General features: G+C 49.9%; 1 protein-coding gene across 2 annotated transcripts in view; it reads right to left on the bottom strand.

Moving 5' to 3' along the window:
- The window catches only part of LOC139682186 (opioid-binding protein/cell adhesion molecule homolog), a 296,123-nt gene that overhangs the window by 103,262 nt on the left and 166,695 nt on the right, over positions 1 to 26,166 (bottom strand). The window contains exon 2 of one of the 2 annotated variants that reach the window (XM_071576261.1): positions 5,868 to 5,952. In XM_071576261.1, coding sequence (XP_071432362.1) covers positions 5,868 to 5,952 — 85 coding nt within the window. Of the gene's footprint in view, positions 1 to 5,867; positions 6,130 to 26,166 lie in introns of those variants that run through there. The other variant, XM_071576260.1, reaches the window with a different exon arrangement.

Here is a 26,166-nt window from a genome sequence, read left to right as displayed (position 1 = left end):
CTGTGCCCCCGTTTTGTTTTGCAGCATTAACACCTAATCCTGTTCCAGAAACAAAGACCTGAGCTCCTGGAGCACCGTGCGTGATCCAGGGAAGGACAGCTATTACCAGGGAGTTTATTATCCTTGCAAAATGATCTCGTGTACCCTATAGTGAAAGGATTACCAACAGTTCCGTCTCATCCCCTGGAGGTAAATATCACTACTTGGAACTATTTCTGGCTAGGAGAGCTTAAAAACTTCACGTGGGGGTCGGTTTTTTTGCTAGGGAAGAGGACCTTCTCAGAGCTGGCATCCTGTCCCTTGGAGAGGTGACAGTGAGGGTCTCCTCCTTCTTCTGCACACCCCACCAGCTCACTGTGCTCTCAAGAACAGGATTTTCTGAAGCAAAGCCCCAGAGTTCTGGTTACAAACCTGTGTCAGCAAGGCTCGAGCTCAAGTCCAGTCCTACAAACACACCAAAACCTGCCTGGCTCAGCAGGAGAGGTGTTGGCACAGGCAGCAGCCAAAGCCTTGAGGGCTGAAGGTGAATCCCCCAAGAGCCAGTTCTGAATCTCCTCCAAGTCACCCCCAAATCTCCACCTTGCACAGCTGGACTGCACTCTTGGAGCAAGGACAACCAGTCTCAGGGACCACCAATCTCAGAGACAATAAACCAGTCTCAGGGATAACCAGTACAGGAACAACAAGTCTCAGGGACAATGAACCACAGAGATCACCAACCTCAAAGACAACCAACATCAGGGACGACCAACACTGGGGACAACCAATACTGGGGACAACCAGCCTCTCCCTGCACAACCCAAGCAGTCACCTCAAATAAACCAGCAAGCCCTGACACGAGATGGACACCAAGATTCACATCACATCAAGGACATCAGGACTTAAACTCCCTCCAGCATGTCCTTCCCTGATGCCAGCAAGGACAACGCTGTGGCAGGGGCTGCAAGGCTGCTCCAGTCCCACCAAAGAGGGAAGGGGGCACAACCAGAAGGTTGGGTACCAGCTCCAGGATCTCAGCATATGCATTTTGGCAGCATCACATGCCTTGGTGCAGCAGGCAGGGGAGGAGGGAGCCCTCCTGCAACCCCCCGACCTTACTCCAACCACCCTTCCAGCGGCTGCAATATTACAGTGAAATTAGCGGGCACTGTAATTACAACTATCAGGAGCAGATAAGACAAGTTAAATACCAGCTACCTAGGGACAAATTATTATGCCAGCCAGGAGGATCCAAATGCCAGAATCCTTGGCTGTAATTTCACTGAGTCGCCAATTACAGCTCCACCACGCAGCGAGCTCTACCTTGGAAACGGCAGGTATATATTTAGCTGCTCCAGAAAACTTTTTGGGCAAGAGAGGGGGGGAAAGAAAGGGGCAGCGATGGAGCAAGTCCTCGCTAATCTGCTCTTCGCTAATCCCCAGGCTTTTAGCATTTGCACACAAAAAGCGGTGACTCTCTTCCCGCTTCCCAGCAAGGATTTAACAGCAGAGACGTGGCTGCATTAACACTTCTTTTCTCTGCCAGGGACGAGGCTGCACGTTGCAGGTCGGCAGGTGAGTGTCACAACCCCCATTAACAGGTAGGTACACGAAGCGCCGGCGGTTTGACCAAAAAAGAGGCAAAACCCCCTGATTTCCTGACTTTCCAGACCTATGTCTGCAGACTGTGGTCCTGCCACCTGCTCCTGCTGGTTGTACTTTACTGAGGTCTCATCGTGTGCTGGAGAATAGACTGCGGTAGGTTATTACACAAAAAGAAAAAAAAAAGAACTAAAGCAGCACTGTCAGAAATAATTAAAACGATAATTGCAAAAATAAATGGAAGAACAGCATCTCGTGATGTTTTATTCGGGCTTTTTATTTTTAATTGGAATTGTTCTCATACTCGCTAATTGGCAGAATGTAGCCAGTGCAGAAGCTTATGAGAATGAGCAAAGCTATCCTGGCTTTTTGCTCTCCTTCATGGACAAGCAATGGGGGAGGCCACGGGTTCACCAAAACCAGACAAGCACAGGGGATTTGACTTGAAAATTTGCCTTTAAATACACACATAAAGCATCTCTGTATTATTTAATTTGGAGAAAAGCCGAGTTGTACATGCCAAATGTTTTTTGTACCACCTCAGCACTACCTATGAACACTCATTTTTCTAACCATCCCTGACAAACCACTGCTATTGGGTCCATTTTACAGACAGGGAAACTGAGGCTGAGGGCAATAGAGGAGCCTTCCCAAATCCTGGTGTCCCTGTGGCAACAGTCAAGGAAACAACCCAGCACATTCCACCTCCCAGCTACTCCCTCCTACTACTGAAACACACTCTTTCCCTTAAAATAAAACCCCACAATATTTCTTAAATACAGAGAAAACCATAAAGCCTTGAAATTTTGAGCAGCTGTTGGTTTATGTCTTTATGAACTTCACTGATGCCTGTTATAAAAGGTCGGTTTGCCGGCGGCACAGCAGGATGATCCCGTTTACATCCCCATTTTAACACTGTTTGAATATTTGCCTGTTGGTGAAGATCCACCACTGTGATGCACCTGGGTTAAAACCCAACCAAGCTTTCCAGCCAGGCTCAACCCATCAGGATTGCCAACCATGACCTGCCAGCGATGCCCCCACAGCAACCCCAGGGCACGCGTCCAACAAGCAGAGAAAGCTGAGACTCAATGGCACTCTTCCCAAAAACAGGAACTTAATCCTTGTTTCCACATCAAATCCCAGTTGAGAAGTTAGAAAGTGACCTTCTTCAACCTCCCTGCTGGTTACCAGTTGCTCCTTGTTCTGTTTCATGTTCCAGACTGGCGGGGAACACAAGTTACTGCTGCCATCTCCACACCTGCCCCACTTCATGGCAAAATAACAAAAGAGGCAGTTTGATTTTATTTATAATAGCACACAGAGAATTTGCAAAGTGCCTTGAGTTCCCCAGAGAGGAAAGGTGCATGACTATTAAGGGAATTGTTTGCTCTTAAAATAAAAAGTAGTGAATTATCAACAATCTCTGCTTAAAACAGCAAAATTATTTGCTGCTGATCTAAGATGACCTATGAGTTGCCTGTAGATGGAGCCTGAGTTTCTGCAAGGATTATGCTGAGCCTCCCACAGAAAAAGGGTGGAGAGCTGGAAATGGAAGTGCCCATAATCCAATACAGGAAAACCACAACCAGCCTGAAAAGCCCCCAGGCTTCCTCCACCACTTGCACACAGTTGTGCTCTCTCTTACATCTCCCTTCTGCAATGCAACGGGTGGTAAAAGAGCTGATTTGGGGAAGCAAAAAGCTCCACCAGCCCTGCAGGGAAATGTGCAAGCTCAACCTGTCTCGTGACCAGGATGGAGAAGGATGAGAGAGGACCTTGCCACTCCAGACATAACAGGATTGGGGATAATTATGCAAGAGAGACACACTGGAATTACAGACCTTAGATTTTCCAAACCCAACTCCTTCATTTGAGCACCAAATGTCATTTGCAGGGAGGACAGCAAAGGACACCACATTGCTCGTACTGTGATGCATAGACTATTCACCAGGAGAAAACACCATCTACCACAAACAGCACCCACGTGGAAAGACTCCCCAGGTGGCTTCCCCTTCCTGGCTCTCCATAGGGTACCACAGCCTGCAAATAAACACCAACTCCACCCTTGAGACTCTCCACTTCTGGGCTCCTGCCTTCAACCCACGGCTGATGCTCCTCTTTGGCTTGCTGTGTGCAATTCCCTGCCCACCTTCAGATCCCAAGGAAAGATGGAAAGCTGCTTGCTACCCAGAGGCTCCAGGGAAATAAAAGGAGTGGGACCACTGGGAAACAGCAACACCAGAAGAGATGGGGCAGACTGGGAGCAAATTGGATCTGGAAGCCAGAAAACTGACTGCAGCAGGCAAAAGATGGACTTGAGGAGGAAAAGGGAGGGGTGAGATCATGGAAAAGATGCACCAGAGAGCCTGGGCAGGAGCAGATGCCAAGAGGGGAAATAGGTAAAGAGCAGGTGTTTTGGGGGTAGGGGCTTCTTCTAAGTGCCAGCACATGGGGGATGCAGAGTTTCTTATGAAAATACCCCATCACTCTAGGGCTGGCTGCTTCACAGACATCCCCTCCTGCAAACAGCACAGAAAAGAGGACAGAAGCTTAAAAAGAAAAAAAAAAGAAAAAAGGAGATCCAAGTCAGCCCTCTGCTGGCAGCAGACTTGGCTGGAGTTGCGGGGGCTCCCTGGGGAAGGGGCTCAGCCTCCCACCAGCACGTACCCATCGTGCTCTGACCTCCACCAGCATTGCCTTAGAAAGCCTCAAACCCCACACTTCATCAGGGAGACAAATTCCAACAGTAAGACAGAGCACCAAGGCCAAAGGCACCTCTCTGGGGGATTGTCCTTCTTTAAACTGCCTTGCTTGCTGAAGCTCAGGTTAATCATCATTGCAGTCCAATTAGGAAGAGCACAAGGAAACAGAGCCCTCTGCTCTCCAGCTGTGCCACGGCCCCCAGTTACATGGGGCGATGACAAATGTGTCCCAGTGGGTCCCTGGCAGGACTGAGGCACAGGAATGTGCCTGGCACTGGCAGCATCCCAAAGTCTGGCAGTCACCGTGGCAGGAGGCAGACAGGAGACCAACGCCTCTCTCAGCAGCACGGAACTCACAGAGCCTCCAGCCAGAGTCTGATTCCCACCACCACATTATGCACCAAACATTTCCCCCTACCAAGCCCCCCTCAGCCACGGAAAGCCTGCCTGACCACCCAGACAAGCAGAGTCCCCTCTGCTCAATCCAGCATCAGCTCCTCATCCCTGGCTCAGCTGCTGTCGGAGAGCATGACACGCTCTGCTTGTGCCATCCCCGTGCCTGGCTCTGGGAAGAGCAGCTGCTCTCTGCTGCAGCCCTGTCAGTCCAGGTCTGAGTGAGGGAGGAACCAGCCCACTATGGGGGGCACACTCTGCTTGCTGTTGCAGAGAAACCAGCAGACTAACTCCAGGCTCGCTTGCTCCACGCTCACATCCCACCATCCCCGTACTCCTTCCCCAAGTCCCAGAGCTCCCAGATTAACCAGCTCAGGTCCTCCTGAGGCTGCCTGAGGCATGCACAGCATGCCCCAAAGCCCAGCCACAAGCTGAGCCCCCACTGCCCCCCAGAAAAGGCTGGGCTGCTCTCTGCTTATCTGGACATGCTGCTGTGATGCTTATGGAGAGCTGCTCTGCTACCTGGGCACTGCACCATGTACACCTGTAACTCATCCAGGGAATGCAAAGGGATGCTCGGCTGTATTGTGCAGCACAGAAGTGGCCCATCTGCATATAAGCTGCCTGTGTTTCTCCTACAGCAAACAACGTAAGGGAAAGCATCCATCAGAATTCATAAGATGCACCCCTGGAGTAAAAGATTGATTTGATATTAATGGATTCGTGCGGAGACTATAAAGTGATCAAGGCAAAACACTGACACCTCGGAGGCATCACAGCCCTGGAAACCCACTGGCAGTGCAGGCTGGACCCCTCTCCCCTCCCACACAGGCACAACTTTGGGAGTGTCAGGCAGTGCTCTCTCAGTGTCTGCCACCTAAGCAAGCCCCTGTGGCAGCTCCTCGTCTGGCACCCGCAGCCCCCGAGGGAGGTTGCCAGCCCTGCCCTGCAGCCCGCACAGCACCGGTGTGCCCATCCCCACAAAACCGCTCCACCAGGGTGTCCCCCACCACAATGGGGACGACCTGCCACCCGAGGTGTCCCCTGCCACAACAGGGACAAGCCCTTGGGACACGTGCAAAGTCTCCAGCTGGTCCCAGGACCCTCTGGTGGTCCCGCTGGGCGCAGAGCATCCCCCAACGAGCCTCGCCCAACACCCCCCAAAGCCCCCCGTCCAGCTGCTCCTACCTGAGCGTGGCGCTCTCCCCTTGCCGCACTGTCACGTTGTCCATGGCTTTGGGGAAGGTGGCATCTCCGCTGCGCACGGGCACTCCTGCGGGCACAAGGAAGAGCAGCCTGAGACAGAGGACGACCAGGCACCTCCAGGGCAGGGCTAAGCACCCACCGACCCCCATCCTGGGCAGCGGGGACTTTTCCAACAGGCAAAAAACACACCCGACAAGGCGAAAAGGGGGAAGGGGCGGGTGGAGAGGAGGGATGGGGGGGAGCAAAACCACCGGGGCGAGCGCTGCGGAGCTCCACGGAGATCAGGAGAGCCCCCGGCAAGGCTGGCTGCGAGCGCTGAGCCTGCCGAGCGGCATCGGAGGGAGTCCCGCTGTCCTCGGGCGAGGGAGGAGGACGGGAGGGCCGGGGGGAGGAGGAGGAAGAGGAGGAGAGAAGGTGCGGAGCACGAGATGAAGGTCACAGATGTGTGGCTGCTGGAGACGCTACTTTCAGCTGCAGCTGGGCAGGCGCTGCGGAGATCTGGCATCAAAAGTTTATAACCCACGGAGGAAACGTGAGTGCCTGTGGCAGGAGGGGGAGGGCGGCATCGACACCGGGGCGGGGGCGCAGCGGGCCGGGGCTGGGCTGTTCGCCGGCTCTTGCGCTTTTGTTTAAATCATAGAGGGAAACGGAGAATTTGAAAATAATAACAATAAACAATAAAGCTCCCCAAAATGCCGATTCTGGCGCAAGATCGAAACTTCCCCGCGGAGCTGCAGGTGATGTCCCCGATGCTCCGCTGAGAGGCTCGCGGGGCCCCCCCGCGGGACCGGCGGCCGCCCCCGGCTGGGCTCAGTGCGGGGCGCGGGGGGCGCAGGGGGGTGGCAGCACCCCGGCCCCGGCCGGCAGCATCCCCGGGGTTGTCATGGCAGCGGCTCCAGCGCTGCCCGGCGCCTCGGCTCCCGCACGCCCCGAGCCCCGCACACGGGCGGGCAGGAGGCAGCGGGGCGGGATGCGCACCGAGGACACACATTAACCCCTGGCGCGCCGCGCTCCCGCAGAGGGACAGGGGCTCCCACCAGCCGAGAGACATCCCCATCCCGCACCCTTTAACCGCTTCAGCCTCGCTGCAAAGGGGGTTTTCCTCAGACTACCCCGATGCTCGCCACAAGGGCAGCAGGATGTCTGCACCCTCACACACCCCAACGTCTATCCCTGCATCCACCTGTTGATGTGTTGATGCGAGGGCTGGGACCAGTTTCACAGTTGGTGCATCTTTCGTGTGGGTCTGGGACCACTTTTCTCACCCTGTGAGAAACAGAGTCCTGCCACCACATCTTTGTCCCACAGGATGGTGTAGGCAGCTCCAGAGGATCTCCCTGCCCTGTTCCTGCTGTTCCAACTCCTTGACACAAGAACCTTGCAGTAGGAAAGCCCAAGGGCTTTCCACCCCACCTTAAAGAGCAACTGAGGGCACCAAGATCTTGATAACCATCCAGACACATCTGTGTGTGCCTATAAAAGAAAACCAGCCCCACACAGTGTTCCTCACACAGTTCCTCATGCTCAAGCCAGGCTGGACCTCGGCTAGGTGCCTTCCTCCAAAGGGCATCTTGCCTCTTCTATTGATGTATCACAAGGAACCTGCTCCTTCCTGGAGCTAAAGAAGGAAAATAACCATCAACGAAAGCATTTTAGCTATTTCAGGGCCCCAAATTCATCCAGAGCCCCAAACACAGCTGTTAAAACTGATGACGAGGTTTTGCAAGGGTTTTTCAGTGATCCCAACCCCAATTACCAGCACAGCAGATGGTCTGTACATGGCAGTGGGATGCAGTGACCCTGAACACCCAACTAGCCACGGGCTAGCACTGCAGAGCTGTGTGCTGGCTCCTGGCACCAGCTATGGCTGCAGGCACCAGAGGGCTGCTCGCTGCAGCCTGGATAAATAGGACAGCCTAGGAGCCAAGGGAAGCATGGAGAAAAGCAGGGCTGAGTTTTCCATCAGAAAGCTCATGGAAAGTTGGCTTAACCCTAAACTGGCTGGATGCTTCAATACCAGGGATACTTTGGGGGGAAGGACAGAGAGGAAGGACACGCCATCTCCTTCCTGATCTGCTCCCATGCTGGCATAGAGGAACTGTGTCTGCTGGAAGGGAGGGAGCAACAGCAGAAGGAGCCACACAGCCCTCAGCAGCAAGACAGCCTGACCCCAGGTACTGCTGAGCCTCATCCAGCAGCAGGATGAGCACCAGGGGGAAGGATGCTGCAGGGACCACAAGCTCTGCTGGGTAAAATGGTGTTTACCCCTTGGGATAGGAAGCTGCAGACACAGACCTTGTGTAGCAGAAAGCCTGCCAGAGCCAGTGCAATTCAGGCAAGAGAAGATTTATAGGGGCAAAAAAAGCCTGCCTGCCTCAGAAATAGCTTCTGAGGAGGCTGGGGAGCCATGAATCCATGAACAGATGTAAAGGCAGGGCATAAACAGACAGACAGATAACTAAACTGGCTGCTACAGACAGATGGGCACAGGTAAGAGTATATGGGGCATCAAGAATGGGAAAGAGAGGGCTGGAAAATTAATGTTATCCACATTTACCTAACTGGGTAGGGACCCAACAGCCTAGAACGGCTATGCAGGAGACTGCAGGAGCTATGTCTCAACCACACTCATTCCAGAGGCCACTCTGGGCATCCAACAGTGGTGCAGGCAAGTCAGAGAAGCCTCTCCTGCCCCCTTCTTCTGGGCCTCCCCATCACAAATATGTCCCAGTCCCACTGCTGTGGTTAACGTTACCTCCTGAATGAGCACACTGCCAGAAAATGAAGGGAGAGAGCCAGGACATGAGGGAGGAAAGGGCAAGGGGAAAAGGAACTTGAAATCCAGGAGGCTACAAAATCTGCATGAAACACAAAGTCAGCAGACACGAAAGCAGAGGCACTTTTGCACCGAGACAGTCTGCAGACCTGAGGTTGCAGAGGGTGGCTTCAGTTCAGGTCCATGTCTAAAAATATCGCCTAACTGAGAGGGACTCAAGGCTGGCACAGGCCCTGGGGGCACCAGGCATATGGCAGTGGCGGATCCTGCTCCTCACAGTGACGTTAACAAGCCCTGACCTTCTCTCATCATCCCAGAGGCTCAGAAAGAAACCGAGCCGGCAAGGACGAGCCCCTCCACCTCCCCGGCTCTCGCCTCCCAGCCGATTGTCAATCTCGGCTTTTATTAGTGGTGCAGTTTGGCCTCCCTCTCCCTCCGAGATTTCTCCCTCGTTGCTCTAATCAGGAGCTTGCAAATGTCAAGAGTACAGGCCTGGAAGTAATTAGTGAGGGACAGGAGCCTGGGGGCCATGAGGCAGCTCAGCCACAGCACTGCTCCAGCACCAAACTGGGGAGCAGCCGGCAGCCACTGGGATCGCCTTGGATTTCATTCTCCAGCCTCACTCCTTCTCCCAGATTATTTTCCCCCTCTCCACACAGCTCAGGGAATGCTGAGATGCTCACTGTGCAGCAGGGAGTGAGTCCAGCTCCCTTGGGATTAGCGCAGTGAGGGATGGAGAGACTGCAACACCATCAGGACACTGTGCACTTGGACAGCAAGTGCCACCTCCTGCTCATGAGCTTCCTCTTCCAAAAGAGATCCAAGGAGTATTTCTAACTCCTTTTCAGCTTGTTTGGGTAGGAGAATTCTAAGAAGCATGAACACAGCTGTGTCAGCAAGGTGGGCTTCACCCCAGGACAGCAGCTTCTCCTTATCACAGTCCTCAGCAGGTGAAGAAAACTAAATCTTAAGCAAACATAATGGGAAAGAGCATTCTTTTCCTTTTTTTTTCCCTTTCCCTGAGATGAACTTTGCTGTCCCTAAGCCATTCAGCCTTGTTCATAGCTGAAGGGGTTAATGCTGCACCCAGGAAAGCAAAACCCCAACAGAGCTGTAGGAAGACAAGTCCTTGGAGGCCCTGGGCTTGTTTAATCAAAGAGCTAATCCTTGCTCCCAGGGATTCACCCTGGAGCACCAGTGGAAGTGGAAGTTCTCCAGATCTCCCTCTGGAAACCCCCAACAAGCTTTTTCAAAGACAACAGCTCCTCTCTGGTCCCCAGCTGGCAGACAGCTGCTGGCACTTTCTTTCCCAAAACTGGGCTCTTTTAAGGCATCTCTCTCCTGGGGAAATTTCTAATCCTGAACATCTTGGCCATCCTACCTGGCCAAGACATATGTAACACCTCCATGGTGAATGCAGCGCTGAGTCTTGTTGGTATCCTGCACCTTCCAGATGGTGTCTGGGCTCGGGGCTATAAGATTTTTAACTAATTTCTTTCCATACTATTATCCCCTCCTCCCTTTTCTCCCACCTCCTCGTTCTCTCCCTCCTTCTCTCCATCTGTCCCTACCCCTTTTCTTCTCCACCTTTTCTCTTGCACACTTGCAGCTGCTAATTTTTCCCTGGCATATTTGGCAAACCATCCTGACACCTCTTCCCCCACACCCCATCGCCCCATTTTTTGCTTTTCCCATTTGCTGCTGAACACTCTTGTTGCTTCACCCAAAAGGGAGAGCACCAAACATAGACAGGAGGAACATACACACCCCATGCAAGCCAGCAGGGCGGGGAGAACCACATCTCACAGTCCTGGGATAAAGCTGAGCATCCTCTGGCACGTGGGAGGGAGGTACAGCAAAGCATCACCCCTTTCCCAGTAGGAAAGCCTTAGGAATGTCATCCACAGCTGCCCTGACCACTGTCAGGTCAATGGCACACGCACAGCTCTCCCTCCCTCTCACACCTCTGCCTCTCCCCAGCAGAATTTATTTATCCCACTTAATTTTTCCAGTTGTTTTATCTTGTTTTATCTTCACACTAAATCAGGCTCTCTCTGCAAACTGAACTTTTATTTTCCGTGCTGTTACATTTAATGCATTTTATCGCATGAATTTAGCAAAAGAAAAAAAACCCGCTGAGGTAATTGCGAAAAAAAAGCGCAGCCTGTTCTTCACATTGATCGTGGTGCTTGAGCTCTGCTGGGTACAAAATGAAAACTGGAGGCTCAAGCTTCTCACTAATACCCAAATCAGGGCTGGTTTAGCTGCCAGTGCCCAGGTAGCCCCTCCAACACCATCCTCATGCCCTCAATGCACACACAAATCCTTCCCTTTTCCATAAAATCCTTCCAGGACAACACAAACCCAGCGTGGAGTCATGATGACAGCATGGCAAAGGCAGGTCATGGTTCAGGAGGACCCACAACGTGGTGATCCCTGTGGATTTTAATGGGATTACTTTACACTTAATGCTCAGCTACAATCCCCAGCTGAACCCCAGGGATATGGCACATTTAACTGCCTGCAAACCTGACAAGTGAACTACGAAAAGGAGGCAGCTCCAAAGACACCCACCTTGCACAGCTAAAAGCAGCCTCCCTCATTACACCAAATATTAAAAGAATTAAAAAAATGCTAATTCTGAAACACCCAGTGCTGCTCAAGCAAAGCTCAGGGGGGCTGGGACACCCGGGAGCAGCAGAACCGTCACAACATCTACCAAAGAGCTTGAAAACGAGGATTTAATTTTCCAGCAGTAATTCTGACAACCATTCAGAATGGGGGTTTTTTGTTGTTTTTTTATTTTTGTCTAAGGAAAGCAAAATGTTAAGATTTTATTCACAGTGCCAAGATATTTTGTTGCCATTTCTGATGGTATTTACATTTAGCACATTTGGGCAAATTTTCAAGTCCCATGTGGGTTCTTTCCCTGAAAACCCAACTCTGGAGGGAAGGGGCAGGGGGGCCATCACAGACATGTGACATTTTGCTTCATTGCCAAAACATTTCCATATCAAAACATGCCAAAGTTCAGCTGCTTCACCAAGGACATTGTCTTGGAAAAAACAAAACAAAACAGCACAACAAAAACCTCACTGCATTGCATATTCTCTGCCAAAGAGATGCTTCCAGGAGCTCAACCCCAGATCTCCCATATCCCTGGGAAGCAGAAGGTGACAGGACAAGGAGAAACAGCTTCAGAGTGACAGAGGGCAGGGTTAAATGGGATATTAGGAAGAAATTCCTCATTGTGATGGTGAGAGTCACTGACAAATGACATCCCCTGCAATGGACAGGGGCACCTTCCACTGGGCCAGGCTGCTCCAAGCCCTGTCCAACCTGGCCTTGAACACTTCCAGTGATGGGACAGCCACAGCTTCTTGGGGCAAGTTGGCTTTGACAGGTTTCCAGGTTTCCTATTTAGTATCATGTTCATGTTCCACCTAATGACCTCTCACTGGGACAAGGAGTGGAGGCACAATCACATTCCCAAATCAGTGCAGGAGCAGGAGAAACACCAGAAAAAGGGGGTCTTGGCCACAGATGGCTCAGCACTGCGATGTGCATTTGAGTCCTACCAGTCATTACAGACTGGAAATGGAAAACAGGATCTGGGATTTACTCCTGTATCAACCTTGGTCTCACCCTGGCCATGGATAAGGCAGTGAGACTTTCAGAGCCCTCAGCTTCCCCCACTCACCAAGTGGAGCAGGAATGTTTCTTCCCTCTCCTGGGAACATTACAAGGCTCATTTCATACACGCTTGCAAAGTGTTTTGTGAGCACTGCACTGAACTAATAAAAGAACAAATAAATAGATATCACATCGCCCTGTTTATCCTGTTTCTAAACACGAAGCCATCACGTTGCCTCTGGGCTTATTTACAAAATACAGAGGCACAGGAATGATCAGAGAGCAGCTGTGCCACCTGAATTCCATGCTGGGAGAGGGAAACACCATGCTCGAGGCTGTACTGGGAGGCTTCAAAACAGTGTCTCAAGCACACATTTAAAAGGTGAGAGAAAGGAAAATAGTATCTGCCCGTCCTCCTCAGTGTGCAATGTTATTTTTCACACCTGGATGACACAAGGGCCACCCATCACGGAGCTGGCTGGGCTTACACAACCTACTGCCATGGTCCTCTCAGCAAATCCATCCCCATGTGATGTAAAGATGAGTGACTGCACACTCTGGTGCCCTGCATGGCCCTGCTCCTGCCCAGACCAAACCTTAGACCTTTTTTGGTATCAGTAGAATAGCCGAGACAGCAAGATTTAAAGATAAAGGGAGAGGGAGGAAGAGAAAAACATGCCTAATTACATAGAGATAAATGGGGGCTTGAAAACTTGTATTCCCCAGCAATCAATGGCTTGTGTCCTGCAGCACAAGGGCTGAAGTGCTGCTCTTGTTCCACCTGCTCACAATCTACTCTTACTCCACCCCCAACGTGGGCAAGATGATCCCAAATGGCCCATGGCTCTCACCCTGCCCAGCAGCCTGTCCTGCCTCTGCCCTGACACACTCATTTCTGAGGTTGCTCCAAAAAGCTGTGGCTGCCTTGTCCCTGGAAATGTTCAAGGCCACACTGGACAAGACTTCAGCCAACCTGGGATAGTGGAAGGTGTCCCTGTCTGTAGGAGGGGGGGTGGAACAAGATGAGCTTTATGATCTCTTCCAACACAAACCATTCTGATTTTCATACCTACACATCCACTCGCTCTCTCAAATCCACCACCCAACACAAACCAACCTTCAGAACATCTCACTGATGGGGCAGCTTGTGGGAGCTCTCAGATCCTGCCTGTGCTGCTGCTGGAAGAGGCAGAAGGGTTGGGAGCAGAAGGGAGCCAAATGGGATCTCTGCAGAACTGGGGAGGAAATCACCCTGTTCCCCCTCTCCACACCTCCTCCCATGCCCACCTCACCTCCGTGGCACTGCCAGGCAGGTTTGGCAGTCATGTTAAACAGGCCAAGGTCTAAACACTTGTTCTCAGCCTGTCTGAACTACCCAGGCTTCTCAGGCTGCAGGTCCCAGGAGAAATAAAAATTCTCAGTATTTTCAGTCTTTCCCTTCTGTGGCCAGTGCAGATGATGTTCTTTTCACCTTTGAAATTCTTGCTTCTAAGTGCTGAAGTGAGAGGGAGAAAAAACATCAGGTGAGGGAAGGTTCTGGGGTTGGAAAACTTCCCTGTGAGTTTGATTGGAGCTGTGGGGTAGTGCAGGTGCAGGTCCCTGCTCTCAGAGCCCGTGGATCTGCTCCCTGCATGTCTCACTGCTGATTTATTCCCAGCGGTATCAGGCACAAGGAGATAAATATGCAAGTTGCACAGCCAGGGTGTGGATGGGAACATCTCCATCTTCCTAGGTCAGTTTTAATCCATCTCTCAGAGTCAGCCTGGCCTGAGCCATTCGCTTCTGAGTCCAACCCAATTCTCTTCAAAGCTTGGCTCTGCCTGGATCCTAGGATTAAACTCTAGGCTTGCAGCAAACAAAACTAAGCGTGTTTTATGAGGAAGAGTAACCTTGGGGGAGGGTTTGACTGCGGTTTCAAAGGCTGAGCAAGGTTTCTGTACACAGCACTGCCTCAGTTCTGCCTGCTGTCAGCACTCCCTGCTATCTCCAGGTTGCTGACAACCCGACAATCCCCGATACCGCAGTAGGGAAACAACCTGCAAGCTGCAAAGCCCATTATCCCATTTTGCAGAGAGAATAATGAGGTAGGAAAAGACAAAGGAACCCAAATACCTTTGGAGAAATAAGAGACCTGCCCATGGCTATCCTGGAAGCCCAGGGTCCCTCCAAAGCACTGCTTCATGCACCATTCCCCATGGACACATGGCTTGGAGCAACCACGCTGGCTCCTTCACCAACAAACAGCCCTGAGGCTCTTCTTCCACACTCAGGGCAAACCCCCTTTTACCCCATCAATTCAAACAAGGACATATTGCTTCAAAACCACCTCAAAACAGCCAGCGCAGGGTCCAAAATGCTCTTCCCAGGCTGCACAAGGTGGGTGCAGGACACCAGGGTGACCCTGCCCAGGGTTATTCATCCCCAGGGCAAAGCATTAGAGAAAATGATGAGCCAGAGAGCTCCATCCCTGCATCTCCTTCCGCTCCTTGTTATTAAAGCTGGTGTTTGTCATGTTAAGCAGCTGTTCTAACATAAAGCAAAATTGTCAAGAAAAATATGAGCGTTGCAGATGGGTGGCATTTTCTTCCTAACTGCTTTATTTTTATTTATTTGTGGTGGGTTTTTTTTTCCTCTCTCATCTCCTTCACCCTTTACAACTACACCTGCTATTGCTGCTGGCTCTGCAAGCCACCACCCTGATAAGCAGCCGCTCGCTCGCTTCTTCTGGTCCTCGCAGGCTCTTCTATTCATTGTTGTTTCTCTGTCGCTACAAATTGGCACTTCTAAAGAGATTTCCAGGCCAAGTATTAACCCCCTCCGGAGCCCAGCCACATAAACACACACGTTATTTGTCAAACCAGAGGAAGGCAGTGGAGCTGTAGGGAAATTTAAGTGACTTGTCTGAAAGAGCAGCAAGAAGCAAAGGCGGAGGAGCCAAGACAGACATTTCTTACAGCCACAAGATCTTCTACCTTCCATCCAGCACTGTCTGCAGCCAAAACCCTGAAATCCTCCGTCTGCCCCATAAATCAGCAAATTCAGCTCCCTCTCTGAGCTGGAAACAGCACCCAGGAGTCTTGACATCACACGGCCAGATTTCAGCACAAAACAAGGTTCCCTCTCATTGCAAATTCCGGTCGAAACTCCTTTTAGCGAAAAAGTTTTATAGAGGTTTTTATTTATTGTCAACTCCTGGATGATAAAATGAGGCCACTACGAGCCCTATTTATTTCCCACCCTCGCAGGAATCGGAATGGCTGAGATGTGAAACAAATGCAGGGCTCCAGCACTGACCCTGGGCTCGTGCTGGTTCGCAGACCGCTGGGTGATTATTTTATAATAGCTGATAGCATCTGTGATTTAATGCAGCTGTTAGAAATTAGCAAGGACTCCATCGAAAGCATCCCAGTCACTCACCATAACAGGCTAATAAATCATTCCCCCAGTGCTCCGTGGCATTTATGGTTCTATTTTAGAGATGCAAAGCATAGATCCGGCTGCTCTCCTGGATTTATTTTTATTTATACTTTTAATAATGCAATTAAATAAATAAATTTAGGATGTTGTGACTCTGTTGCCAAAAACAGCACCGATGAGAACTTCCCCTGCATGACTTCCCTTCGTTATTTTCTCCCCACTAGCCAATTAAATGGAAAACAAATGGCTCCAAAGCTCCTCCGAGATATTGTTTCCAAGGCACGGGGTGAAAAATCTCACACCACGGAAATCCAGGGGAGGCAGGAAGGGAGATGAGGGAGGAAAAGGAAAAGTTGGTGTGGCTGTCAGTCTCCTCTCCATCCAAATTTCCTCCCACCACACCACAATCCTGAATAACTAGAGGTCACATTTCATGGATACATACAGGAATGCACTCACAGTTGCCCAGTCTTCAATCAGCCACCAAACCCAGCTTTATTAATTCCTTATGGGGGAGAATTTGCAGCATTCCCTACATTCCTAAGAAAGCAGAAAAGCGGCACTTTCCCCTGGATGTCCCTACAGTGGCTGCAACCTGAGTGCTTGAAATCCTCCCCTGGAATAGGATTCCTGATCCAAGAGCAGGAGGGTCTCCTGAGGCCAGCTGGCCAACCTGGCATGTCGTTCTCCACTGAACCACATCACAACATATCAGGAGCACACCCTGCCCTGTGTCTATCTCTCCAAACAAACCCAAAGGAATTACATTTGCTGCCTGGAATGACGTGGATGTTTTAGACCTCCTGCTTCCAAGAGAATGGCCAAGAGAGGTGGGAGCTTTGCCATGCAGAGGGAGCTCCAAAACCTTCCTTCTCCCTTTGCTTGTGCCCTGGAGCAACACACTCAGGGACACAATTGTGTCCCAAATGGCTCCACAAACCTCCCAAGGGATGCACCGATGAGCAAAACACCCTTAACCCTGCCCACTACCCCTTCAGGGAGCCCAGTTCCCATCACTTGGAGACCTGATCCATCCTGAGTTCTGTGTGGAGCCCACCTGCACCCTGGATTGAGGTGGGGAGTGTCTCACCTCAACACTACCAACATCTTCCCTCTCATGCCTTGAAACCCACCAAAATACTAAAAAAGAAAACTATTCCTTCTCCTTCATCTAAGAGTATTTTGAGTTAACAAGCAGAAGGAACAAATTTATTTCTCAGTCACGTGCTAAACTCTGGTCGAAGCAAGTTTAGGGTAAACCAACACCCAATAAAGTCTGCCCAGACTTCACTGGAACTGAATCAGGTCTCTGCTGTGTCCATTTAAAATGCTCTGAGCATCTCCATCATATCCTTACTTTTAAGCAGAGTTACAGTCAGAAAAATTACTTTGCATACATGACCCCAGAGGTTTCATATTTCTTCTCCTGCAGTGACAGTTCCCAACTAGATCCGCTTAATTTACAAGTTGGGAGATAGGGTTGCTTTCCCCCCCTCCTTAAAACTGCCAGCCCTGCAAATTCCTCTGGAATGGAAATCATTGCCTCCCCTCTCCAGCTCCAGCACAGTGCAGGATATATGGCACTGGGCATGGCTCCAGGGTGGATGGGAGAGGGAATCCCATCCGACTCCCAACCTGGCTCTCGATGCACATCAATAAGATGCTGAAGATGGAGATCTTTGGAGATGTAGGAAACCTCCATGCCTGGCTGGGAGGTCTCCTTTTAATTATAGAAACTGATTTTTTGCAATTACCGTTTAATATAATGGAATCTCTCATTAAAGAGAAGGGTTCAACTGCTCTGATCTTTTCCCATTTAAATAAAGAAGGAGGTAGAAGGCTCTGGGAATTGGCACCACCCACCAGACTGGCATCTCTAACTCGGGAGCGCCAGCACAATCAGGTCAGCCAGGAGAGAGCTGTTCCTGGCAAATTCCCAGCTCCCTGTGGAGTGAAAACAAACTGAGCTGCTCCCCTGTGCCCCAAGCAGGGAGATGTGAGGTGTTCCATGGAGGAAAGGGCAGGGAGCACACAGCTTGGGAGCTCCATGGGTCTCTGAGCTCCTTTCCTTTTCTCCCCCTGTAAGCTTTTTGGGTGCACACAACTGCCATGGATGGAGGAGCTGCAAATCCAACAGCTCATTGGGATCTTTCCTGCCCTTGCCACCATCCTCAGGGGACAGCACAGTCCCCAGCCCAGCACTGAACTTCTCCAGAGGTCCCTCTGGGCCAACAAAGTGTTTTGATACTGCAAAACCTCATTACTGCCTTCCTAACAGAATCAAATCTAGGCAGGCATTCCCATGGGCACAGCCAGGCCTCATCCTGCACATAAAATCCAAAAGGAAAGCCCTCCTGCTTTCTTCAGAAGCCACTTGATAGCAATTATTCTCTTTCTAACCCCAAATTCTCCTCTTAGCATGCAAGATAATGAAGCAGCCTTGATCTCCATAGAAAGCAGAGGGCTTCAGAAAGCACTTGTAGTGGTACTTTAATAACAAAAATTCTAATTAAATTTTTATAAGTTTAAATACATTTGTCATGTATTTTCGTTAATAACATTCTGTGCCATCTTTAATTTGATAATCTCCTCACCCTCTGCAAATAACCTCCTCCAAAAACTCTGGCACATCTGGCACAGAGAGCTGAACAACATTCCTGAGGTTACACAGCAAATTGGGGGCAGAGGTTCATGGTCCTCTGCTGTGATCACCACGAGAGGGAATGGAAAACACAACTGAAGGAGCAACCTGGAAATGGGTTTTCATGACAGATCCAGGAACCCAAGTTACACCAAGTCTGTGTGAGAATACTTTTCCTCCTAGGACCACTATAAAGCAAGAAGCAAGAGGACAACAGGCAGTAGAGGCAGCTCTCAGAAAACATCCTATTTTCAAGACCAATGACACATTAAAGACAAGTCACTCAACTTCCCAAAGCCTTAAGGATCTGCTGAGCTTTAGCTTTTCTATCTAATGTGGAAGATAAAAGTGGGAAGCAAGAAATTACCCCAAATATGCCTCCACCCATTCTAAGACACCAACTTTAGTGAGAGCAAAAAAACCTGAAGACTAATTCCAGCTGCTGGTTGATCACTGCCTGGAGCAGCCTGGTGTTCAGTAGCTGGGCAGAGCTCTTCTGCAGTTATGTATTTATTTTATGAATATTATTAGTATTATTATTATTTTTAACCATGGAATCATTTTATTAATATTAATAAACCCGCAGAAAGTGCTAATTTCCTCCATCATTCTCCTAATTACATCTATTGAATTGTGAGGATCATCTGCATGAGTAATGATTCCCCATGCATTTGCTTCGCTGTTCAGCAAAGGAATCGGCAAGAGCCGGATCCTGCACCCACAGATGGGAAAGAAGGATCTTTGGAATCACCAGCAGATGCCTCCTACAGTTACTCCAGACTCAAAAGCATCACAGGGCTCACTGATTCAATCTGCATGAACACAAGGGGTGGGACAGGTCAGCCAGCGGGAAGGCAACTGCTCTTGTGCTCTTTCTCAGGGCACAAAGTGGCTCTCTGCTCCCCTGGAGCTCCAACTCTCAAGCATCTTCCAGTAAAGACTTCATGGGCAGCCAGTGACATGGTGTCCAAACCTCCTGGTCACCCCAGAGCCAATGGCAGTTTTGCTACAGGTTCTGGATGAGGCAGAAGCTCACCCTGGGTTTTGGTCCCAGGAGCAGGGAGCAGCACCACCGAGGGACAGCTGTGGCTGCCCCATCCCTGGAAGTGTCCAAGGTCAGGTTGGATGGCACATGGAGCAACTTGGGCTAGTGGAACGTGTCCCTGCCCTTGGCAGGGGGTGGAAGTGGATGAGCTTTAAAGTCCCTTGAACCCAAACCATTCTGTGATATATCCCTGAGCCACACACAGTGACTGGGACCAGCAGGTCCTAGATCAGATGGTAGAGGCCATGCCACAGTGACAGCTATTCCCAAAGCAGGGTGTGCAAGACAGTCTTCCCAGGAAAGACGGAAAAACCTCTTATTTATTTCCTTTCTTGTTGCTGATGACAAGATGTTTTTCCTTTACAAGCCATCTATAAGCTCCTGAAACTACACACAGCATGGGAATGTTTTCCAGGTCCAGAAACACCCCAGGCACTGGTGTTCAGCACAAACCCAAGGAGGATGCACCAGTGTCACCTCCACAGCTCCTTCAAGGAGTCCCTGCTGTGCTGGCTCTGCAAGGTGAGCCGGGAGGAAAAGGGACACCAGCACATCTCTGCAGTGTGTGACTCCAGCCCAGGCTGGCAGTGACAGCTGCACAACCCCCTCGGGCCTGCGAGGCGACCATAAGTCTTTAAAAGATGTATGAAGTTCTTGGATGGGATCCATTCCCCTGCAGCTCCCACATGCCAGCAGGCCGGCAGGATGCAGAGGGTTGGCAGCACATGGCACTGTGACACTGTCACTGAGATGGACCCTGGGCAGGACCTGGCATCCTCTGCCACCACTGCTGCCTGCTGCAGGACATCTGGCTATGGAGAAAATTCCGAGCACGGAGGAGATCTCCATAACCATCACTGCTTTTTTTATGGAAAAGCAGTTCCAACCAGCTGCTGGCTCAGGCAGAGGGGAAAGATGGGATATTTCTGATTCCCCCACCCTGTTCCACTTGCTGTGAGCACACTCAGCTGACATGACACCCTTCAGTCTCATCCCTAAGCTGCAAGGTGGCCATAGGCCGCCTTTCTGCCTCCAAAATTTCCCTTTGGCAAAGGGATAGGACACACATCTGTGCTTTCCTGGTGGGAAGAAGGAGGGTAGGTTAGCGAGGCTCTCATTTCACAGGAGAGGCTGCCTGGATCATATTTGTATTCATTTTCATGAAATCCCCATAAAAGTCACTAATAGAACACAATCTGCTAATTAAATTTCACGCAGGAAGGCACTTTCACCTTAGATTAGCAGTGTCCTTGCACATTTTTTGCTACTAATGTACTAATAACATCTTATTTATCTTAGAAATGAATTCCGTTAGACTTATCATTAAATTTGAGATATTAACGTGCTCAAATGAACTCAACGTGAAAAGGGGGGGAATAATTCCAAAGGGATGGAAACCATGAATCCATTTTCCTTCCTTTTTTATTGCTATGAAGAAAGGCTGGCAGCTCCAGGGAGCAATGTCCTGCCTTTAACTGCTGCAGAAGCACAAGGGAGGGCAGGGAGCCCCCACCATCCCACAGATCCTGTTCCCAGGGATGTTTTATCCACAGGAAGGACACACAGAGCTTCTGTAACCCCACATTTTCTTTGTGGGAATGTCTATATTGAGTGGTTTCACGTCACACAGGACAGGACTGAGGTGGGTCTCACCATACAAGGTCATACCTACAGACCTGCATCCCAACTCAGGGCTCCCACTTCCCAAGGAATCTTGCTCTCCCCACAGATGTCCCATCTGGCTGTGCAGATAGGCACCTGCTTCCCAACCTGGGGCCTGGCTTTAAAATATTTGTGGAAAGGAGGGAGGAGGTGGGGGAGAGGCGTTCTTGGTCATGAATCTTGGCAGGATGCAGCTGCTTCCCTGTGACTGGCTGGAAGATGGATAACAGGGAGGAGGCCAAGCTGCAATGTTTAAATCCAGATCTGCTTTCTGAGAGCCCTCCCCTTCCAGAGCTGGATTTTCTGACTACATGTCCTCAAACCCCCTTGCACCCAGCTCCAAGGAACACATCTCTGTCCTCCTGAACACCCTGTAAGGGCGTGATGCCAACCACCAACTGCTCAGCTGTGCCTCAAAGAAGGGGATACATTTTTATATCCAGCTTTTCATCCTGCTGAGGCTTTTTGTCCCAAATCAGGGTTTAGTCCTTACACAGACAGGACCAAATCCCACCCTGACTGAGCAAAACAAGAGCAAGAACTGATTCCTCCTCAGTACCTTCGTACGAGGCTCTATGGTGTTTAATAACCAACTTCACCGAAGAAAACAACATCCAACCTGTGCTATTCTGACAACAGAATTTCTCCCCCTCTCTGAAGATCCACTTTCTCACTTGTAATTGAACGAGGCAACATTGACATCCAGTGGCCGATGAGATTAATCGCAGCAGAGCCGGAGTGAATCCCCTGGGGATGGAGTGAGTGCTCAGCAGGTGCTGGGCAGTGCTGTCTGAGCTGCTACAGACAGACACCACCAGCATCCCTCTGCTGCCACCACACCAAAACAGGTGAATGTGTATTCCAGGCTGTGTTATTCCCAAATCCTCCTCCATGCTGGTACTACGGGTATAGCAGCATAAATCAATATCTCTGCTCCAAATAGAGATGAATGAATTTATGCTGGTGGCCCTCTAATTTCATGTCCCAGCCTTTGCCTACTTCCACACAGAGCCAAAACCTTCCAGTTGAGCATCAGGCCCTGCCCAGGAGCCTCTCTGCTGCCTCAGGATCAGCCTGTATCCCTGCATCTACCTGGATGTGTCTGCAGTACAGAGCTCTGCCCATCACCCAACCCCACCAGCTCTCAGTGTCTTTTACCCCTACAGCACCGTGGCACAGGGCTGACTCTGGAATCACAGATTGGTTTGGAAGGGACCTTAAAGATCATCTAGTCCAACCCCCTGCCATGAGCAGGGAAATTTCCATTATCCCAGGTTGCTCCAAGCCCTGTCCAGCCTGGCCTTGGACACTCCCAGGGATGGGGCAGCCACAGCTTCTCTGCCCAACCTGTGCCAGGGCCTGCCCACCCTCACAGGGAAGAATTTATTTCTAATATTCCATCTAAATCTGCCCTCCTTCAGCTTAAGGCCATTCCCCCTTGTTCTATCACTGCATGCCTTACGAAATTCTATGGATATCCATTATTAAGAATAACTTGATGACTTCTCACTCTCAGAACACATTAGAGATGCAAACTACACCTGCGAGCTTTGGGGGGATTTCTGTATTCTCCATTTACAGACAATGAAACTGAGACACCAGAAAGGGAGGAGGACTGTGATGGATGGAGGAAAGCTGTAAATCCATGTGTCAAAGCCTGAATTCAGACCATTTTGCCAGCCATGGAACAATTTCCATGCCTATGGGGGTAGTTAGATGTTGTTGCCTCCCCTGACAGCCGTAAAAACAGAGAGACTCCCCCTACTCAAATCTGCTTTAAAGGTTCTCCAGTTACTGCAGGGCTTTAATTTTATTTTAAAAAATACTAAGGCAGATTACATGCTACACAATTAAATATTGATTGGGAATTCTCCCCAAGTATGTTTCCCCTCCATCTCTCTGCCTCCATCGGGAGATGTCAAGTTCTGTTTCCTAAGCTGTCCCCATCCAGTGATTACGTTCATTAGGACACCAGTGTTGTGGTTAAAAGTACTTTCTCTGCTGCTGTACGTTTAATTAGACAACTCTTTCCCAGAAATTATTTATAGCCAAGCTTGGGAGCTATAGTTAGTCCGAATGTAAATAAGATTCAAAAGGGAAATCCCAGGGCACCCCTGTGGCTGGTGAGCCGCTCGCTTCAATCCATTAGCACTGGTCCCAGTGCCCCTGCTTAGCACAGGCTTCCAGGGGCTTTATGGCTGCAACTTGTGCTATTTAGCAAAATAATAAAGCAAACTAGCCTAGGCACAGGTTTCCAATCCAACTTTTGTTGGACAAAGAATATTTTCCCTTCCAACAGGGCAGGGAGTTGGGAAACTCCCCAGCTCGCAGATGGAGAGGGATGTGGCTGGAGGAGGGCAGCAAACAGCCTTTCCCTTCAATGGGAAAAACATCAAATTAATTAGAGCAACATAAAGCTTTACAAAACCACCTGAGAACACACAAATGAGGTTATATGTTTGTTTGGAAAGTCTGGGTTTGGAAATGTGCTCAGAAAGGAAAGACACAGACTGAGCCTAGTGGTCTCCAAACCTTCTGCAGCCAGTCCATGGGAAGTCACAACACTGCAATTTCTGCAGGAAAAGCAAGGACCAAAATAACCACAGAATTCTAGCTTAGAGTCACTGAGACTGGAAAAGATCTCAAAATAGTCAAGTCCAACTCCCAACCAGAGCAGCTCATAAATACAACCACCACCTCCAGGTGAGATGTTCTTCCAAGCCCCAGCCTTCTCCTGAGCCCCTTTACAAGCAACATCACGAGAAGAGCAAATATAATGGAATCCTAGAATGGTTTGGGTTGGAAGCAACCTTAAAGGTCATCTTGTTCCACCTCCCAGCCATGGACAGGGACACCTTCCTCTAGCCCAGGTTGCTCCAAGCCCCATCCAACCTGGCCTTGGACACTTCCAGGGATGGGGCAGCCACAGCTTCTCTGGGCAGTATCTCTGTTTTCAACCCAAATTTAGTATTGGGCTGGACAGGCACACTCATCCCACCACCCTGCAAGAGCCCTGCTGGGAATATTTACCATCCATCACATCCAACCTGTACAAACAGGGAAATCCAGTTGGATGCCTCCCCCTCCTGCCAGCCCAGCACTCAGAAAACAAACCGTGCATCACTTGATGGGTGATTCACAGGGTTAATCTTGCATTTTCACACCTTCTCCTGTCCTCCTGGCATTTGAGGGAGAGGAAAAACACACTCAAGCGGTGTTATTTAGCAGAACAGCACTCAGAAGCTCGGAAATAGCTGCTCCATGCAGGGAGCAGCAGCAAGGCCACATGTGAAGTGGCCGATAATGCAGGAAAAATGGTAAGTCTCTAAAAACTACAAATAAAGATGAGCAATGAGTTGGAGGTCACTGCACCAGGCATGGCATGATCCCCACTGCATCCACACAAGACACGTGGCTCTGCTGGGACCAGAATTTAATGCCAAAATCTTAGCTGCCAGGTTTGATTTCAGCTGTCACCACACCGAGCTCTCCAGTGCCACAAAGCTGCCTGTGCAAGGTGTCCCAGCCCTGATGGTGACAGTGCCAGCAAGTGCCATCACTGCTGCCAAGCCCAGGCAGGAGCCATCACTGTTCTGGAGGGGAACACCATGGGGAGGTCTATTATTTTAAACATATAATTGATTCTAATTCATCACTTATCGCACAGTGACAGATTTTTATATAGTTTATTATCTCACTCACAGCACGAGGGCCCAGGGGGGGCTGGCTCCTATTGTTTGGTGGTTCCTGCTCCTGCCTCATCTCTAGCTGCTCCTGTTATCTGTCTGATTAAGTGAGGGATTTTGGTATCTGCGGGTCCCCAGGTAACTGTCAGCACTCATATCCTCCCCTTGCAGGATTACAGCAGCCTTTATGCACCTCTCCTCCTTGACCCGGCTGTCTTTGTGCTGAGATGATGATCTGGGCACCACAGAGGTGGCCGTCACCTCACCTGCTCCCAGATACACAACAGCAACACCCAAGGACCCAGGAACCACAGCAACAAGCCCTTTGGACAATGCAGAGAGGAAACCTGCACCCTGTTGCCTCCATCCCTCCCAGCGTCTTCACTGGGAAATTGCAAAAGCAGCAAAAAAGCAAAGTTACCCCAAACCACCTGGCTTGGCACAGGGATGCACAAACACATCACTTCCCAACTCTATCCAAGACCAGTCCAGCCCTGATCCACACGGCCTGGGTGCTGCCACAGCCCAAAGAGCCCCACTCCTCCTCCTCCCCAGTGCTTCCCTCACTCCAGAGCAGAACAGGATCACAGCCAAAATGGGTCGATTTGGAGAATTTCCATTTCACAAGGTGCTTTCAACTTCTCCACGCTCTGTTTTTGTTCAGATTCCAAATGAAAAAAAAAAACCCTGCACACTTTCTTCCGACAAGCTCAGCAACTCTAAAACTGCCAGAAACCGGAATCCTTTTCCCGATGCTTTAAGGAGTCACTTTGCAATTTCGCTATTTCATTTCAGCATTTTAGATTATTTTGAATTATTTCTACAACATTTCCCGATACTAAATGCAACGCTGAGCATCACACAGCGCAGCTACGGGGATGTCATTATGTGACATAACATAATGATTGAAACATTTGATCCTATTTTAAAATCATTAAGAGCTGCTGCTTTTCCATTCCAATTGAAACATCTTGGGTGGTTTTTTTCCTAGATCAAAGCAAGTCTTGTTCAAAATGTAAGGAAACAGTTTGACATTGCTCAAAAATGGCGTCAAACCCAGTTTTTACAACACAAACAGCAGAGACTTTCATCTCTGTGTCAAACTACTTCATTACAACAACAAACACCAGACACTTTTATCTAAAACTGGGATGTTTTAGTTGACTTTAAGTAGCAGCTGCCCTTAATTATTTTAAAAACAAAAGGAAACACTTTGAGGATTAATCTGCTTTGGTGCGGGTGCTGTCTGGTAGAAATTTATGAATAATAAAAACAAGCCTCCAAACACAGTCACGTGCAAGGGAAACTTTAAAACAATGGAAGTCTTTGTGATTTTTCACAAAGCTGAGCAGAGTGGTGTGAGGGAGGTCTGTTCATCCATGGGGATGCTGGCAGTGCTGTCTCTGCTCTGTGAACCCTTT

The sequence above is a fragment of the Pithys albifrons genome, chromosome 23, assembly GCF_047495875.1.
Source record: "Pithys albifrons albifrons isolate INPA30051 chromosome 23, PitAlb_v1, whole genome shotgun sequence".
Taxonomy (NCBI): domain Eukaryota; kingdom Metazoa; phylum Chordata; class Aves; order Passeriformes; family Thamnophilidae; genus Pithys; species Pithys albifrons.
Note: the sequence above shows the minus strand (reverse complement) of the source record. Positions and strands in the feature narration are given on the sequence as shown.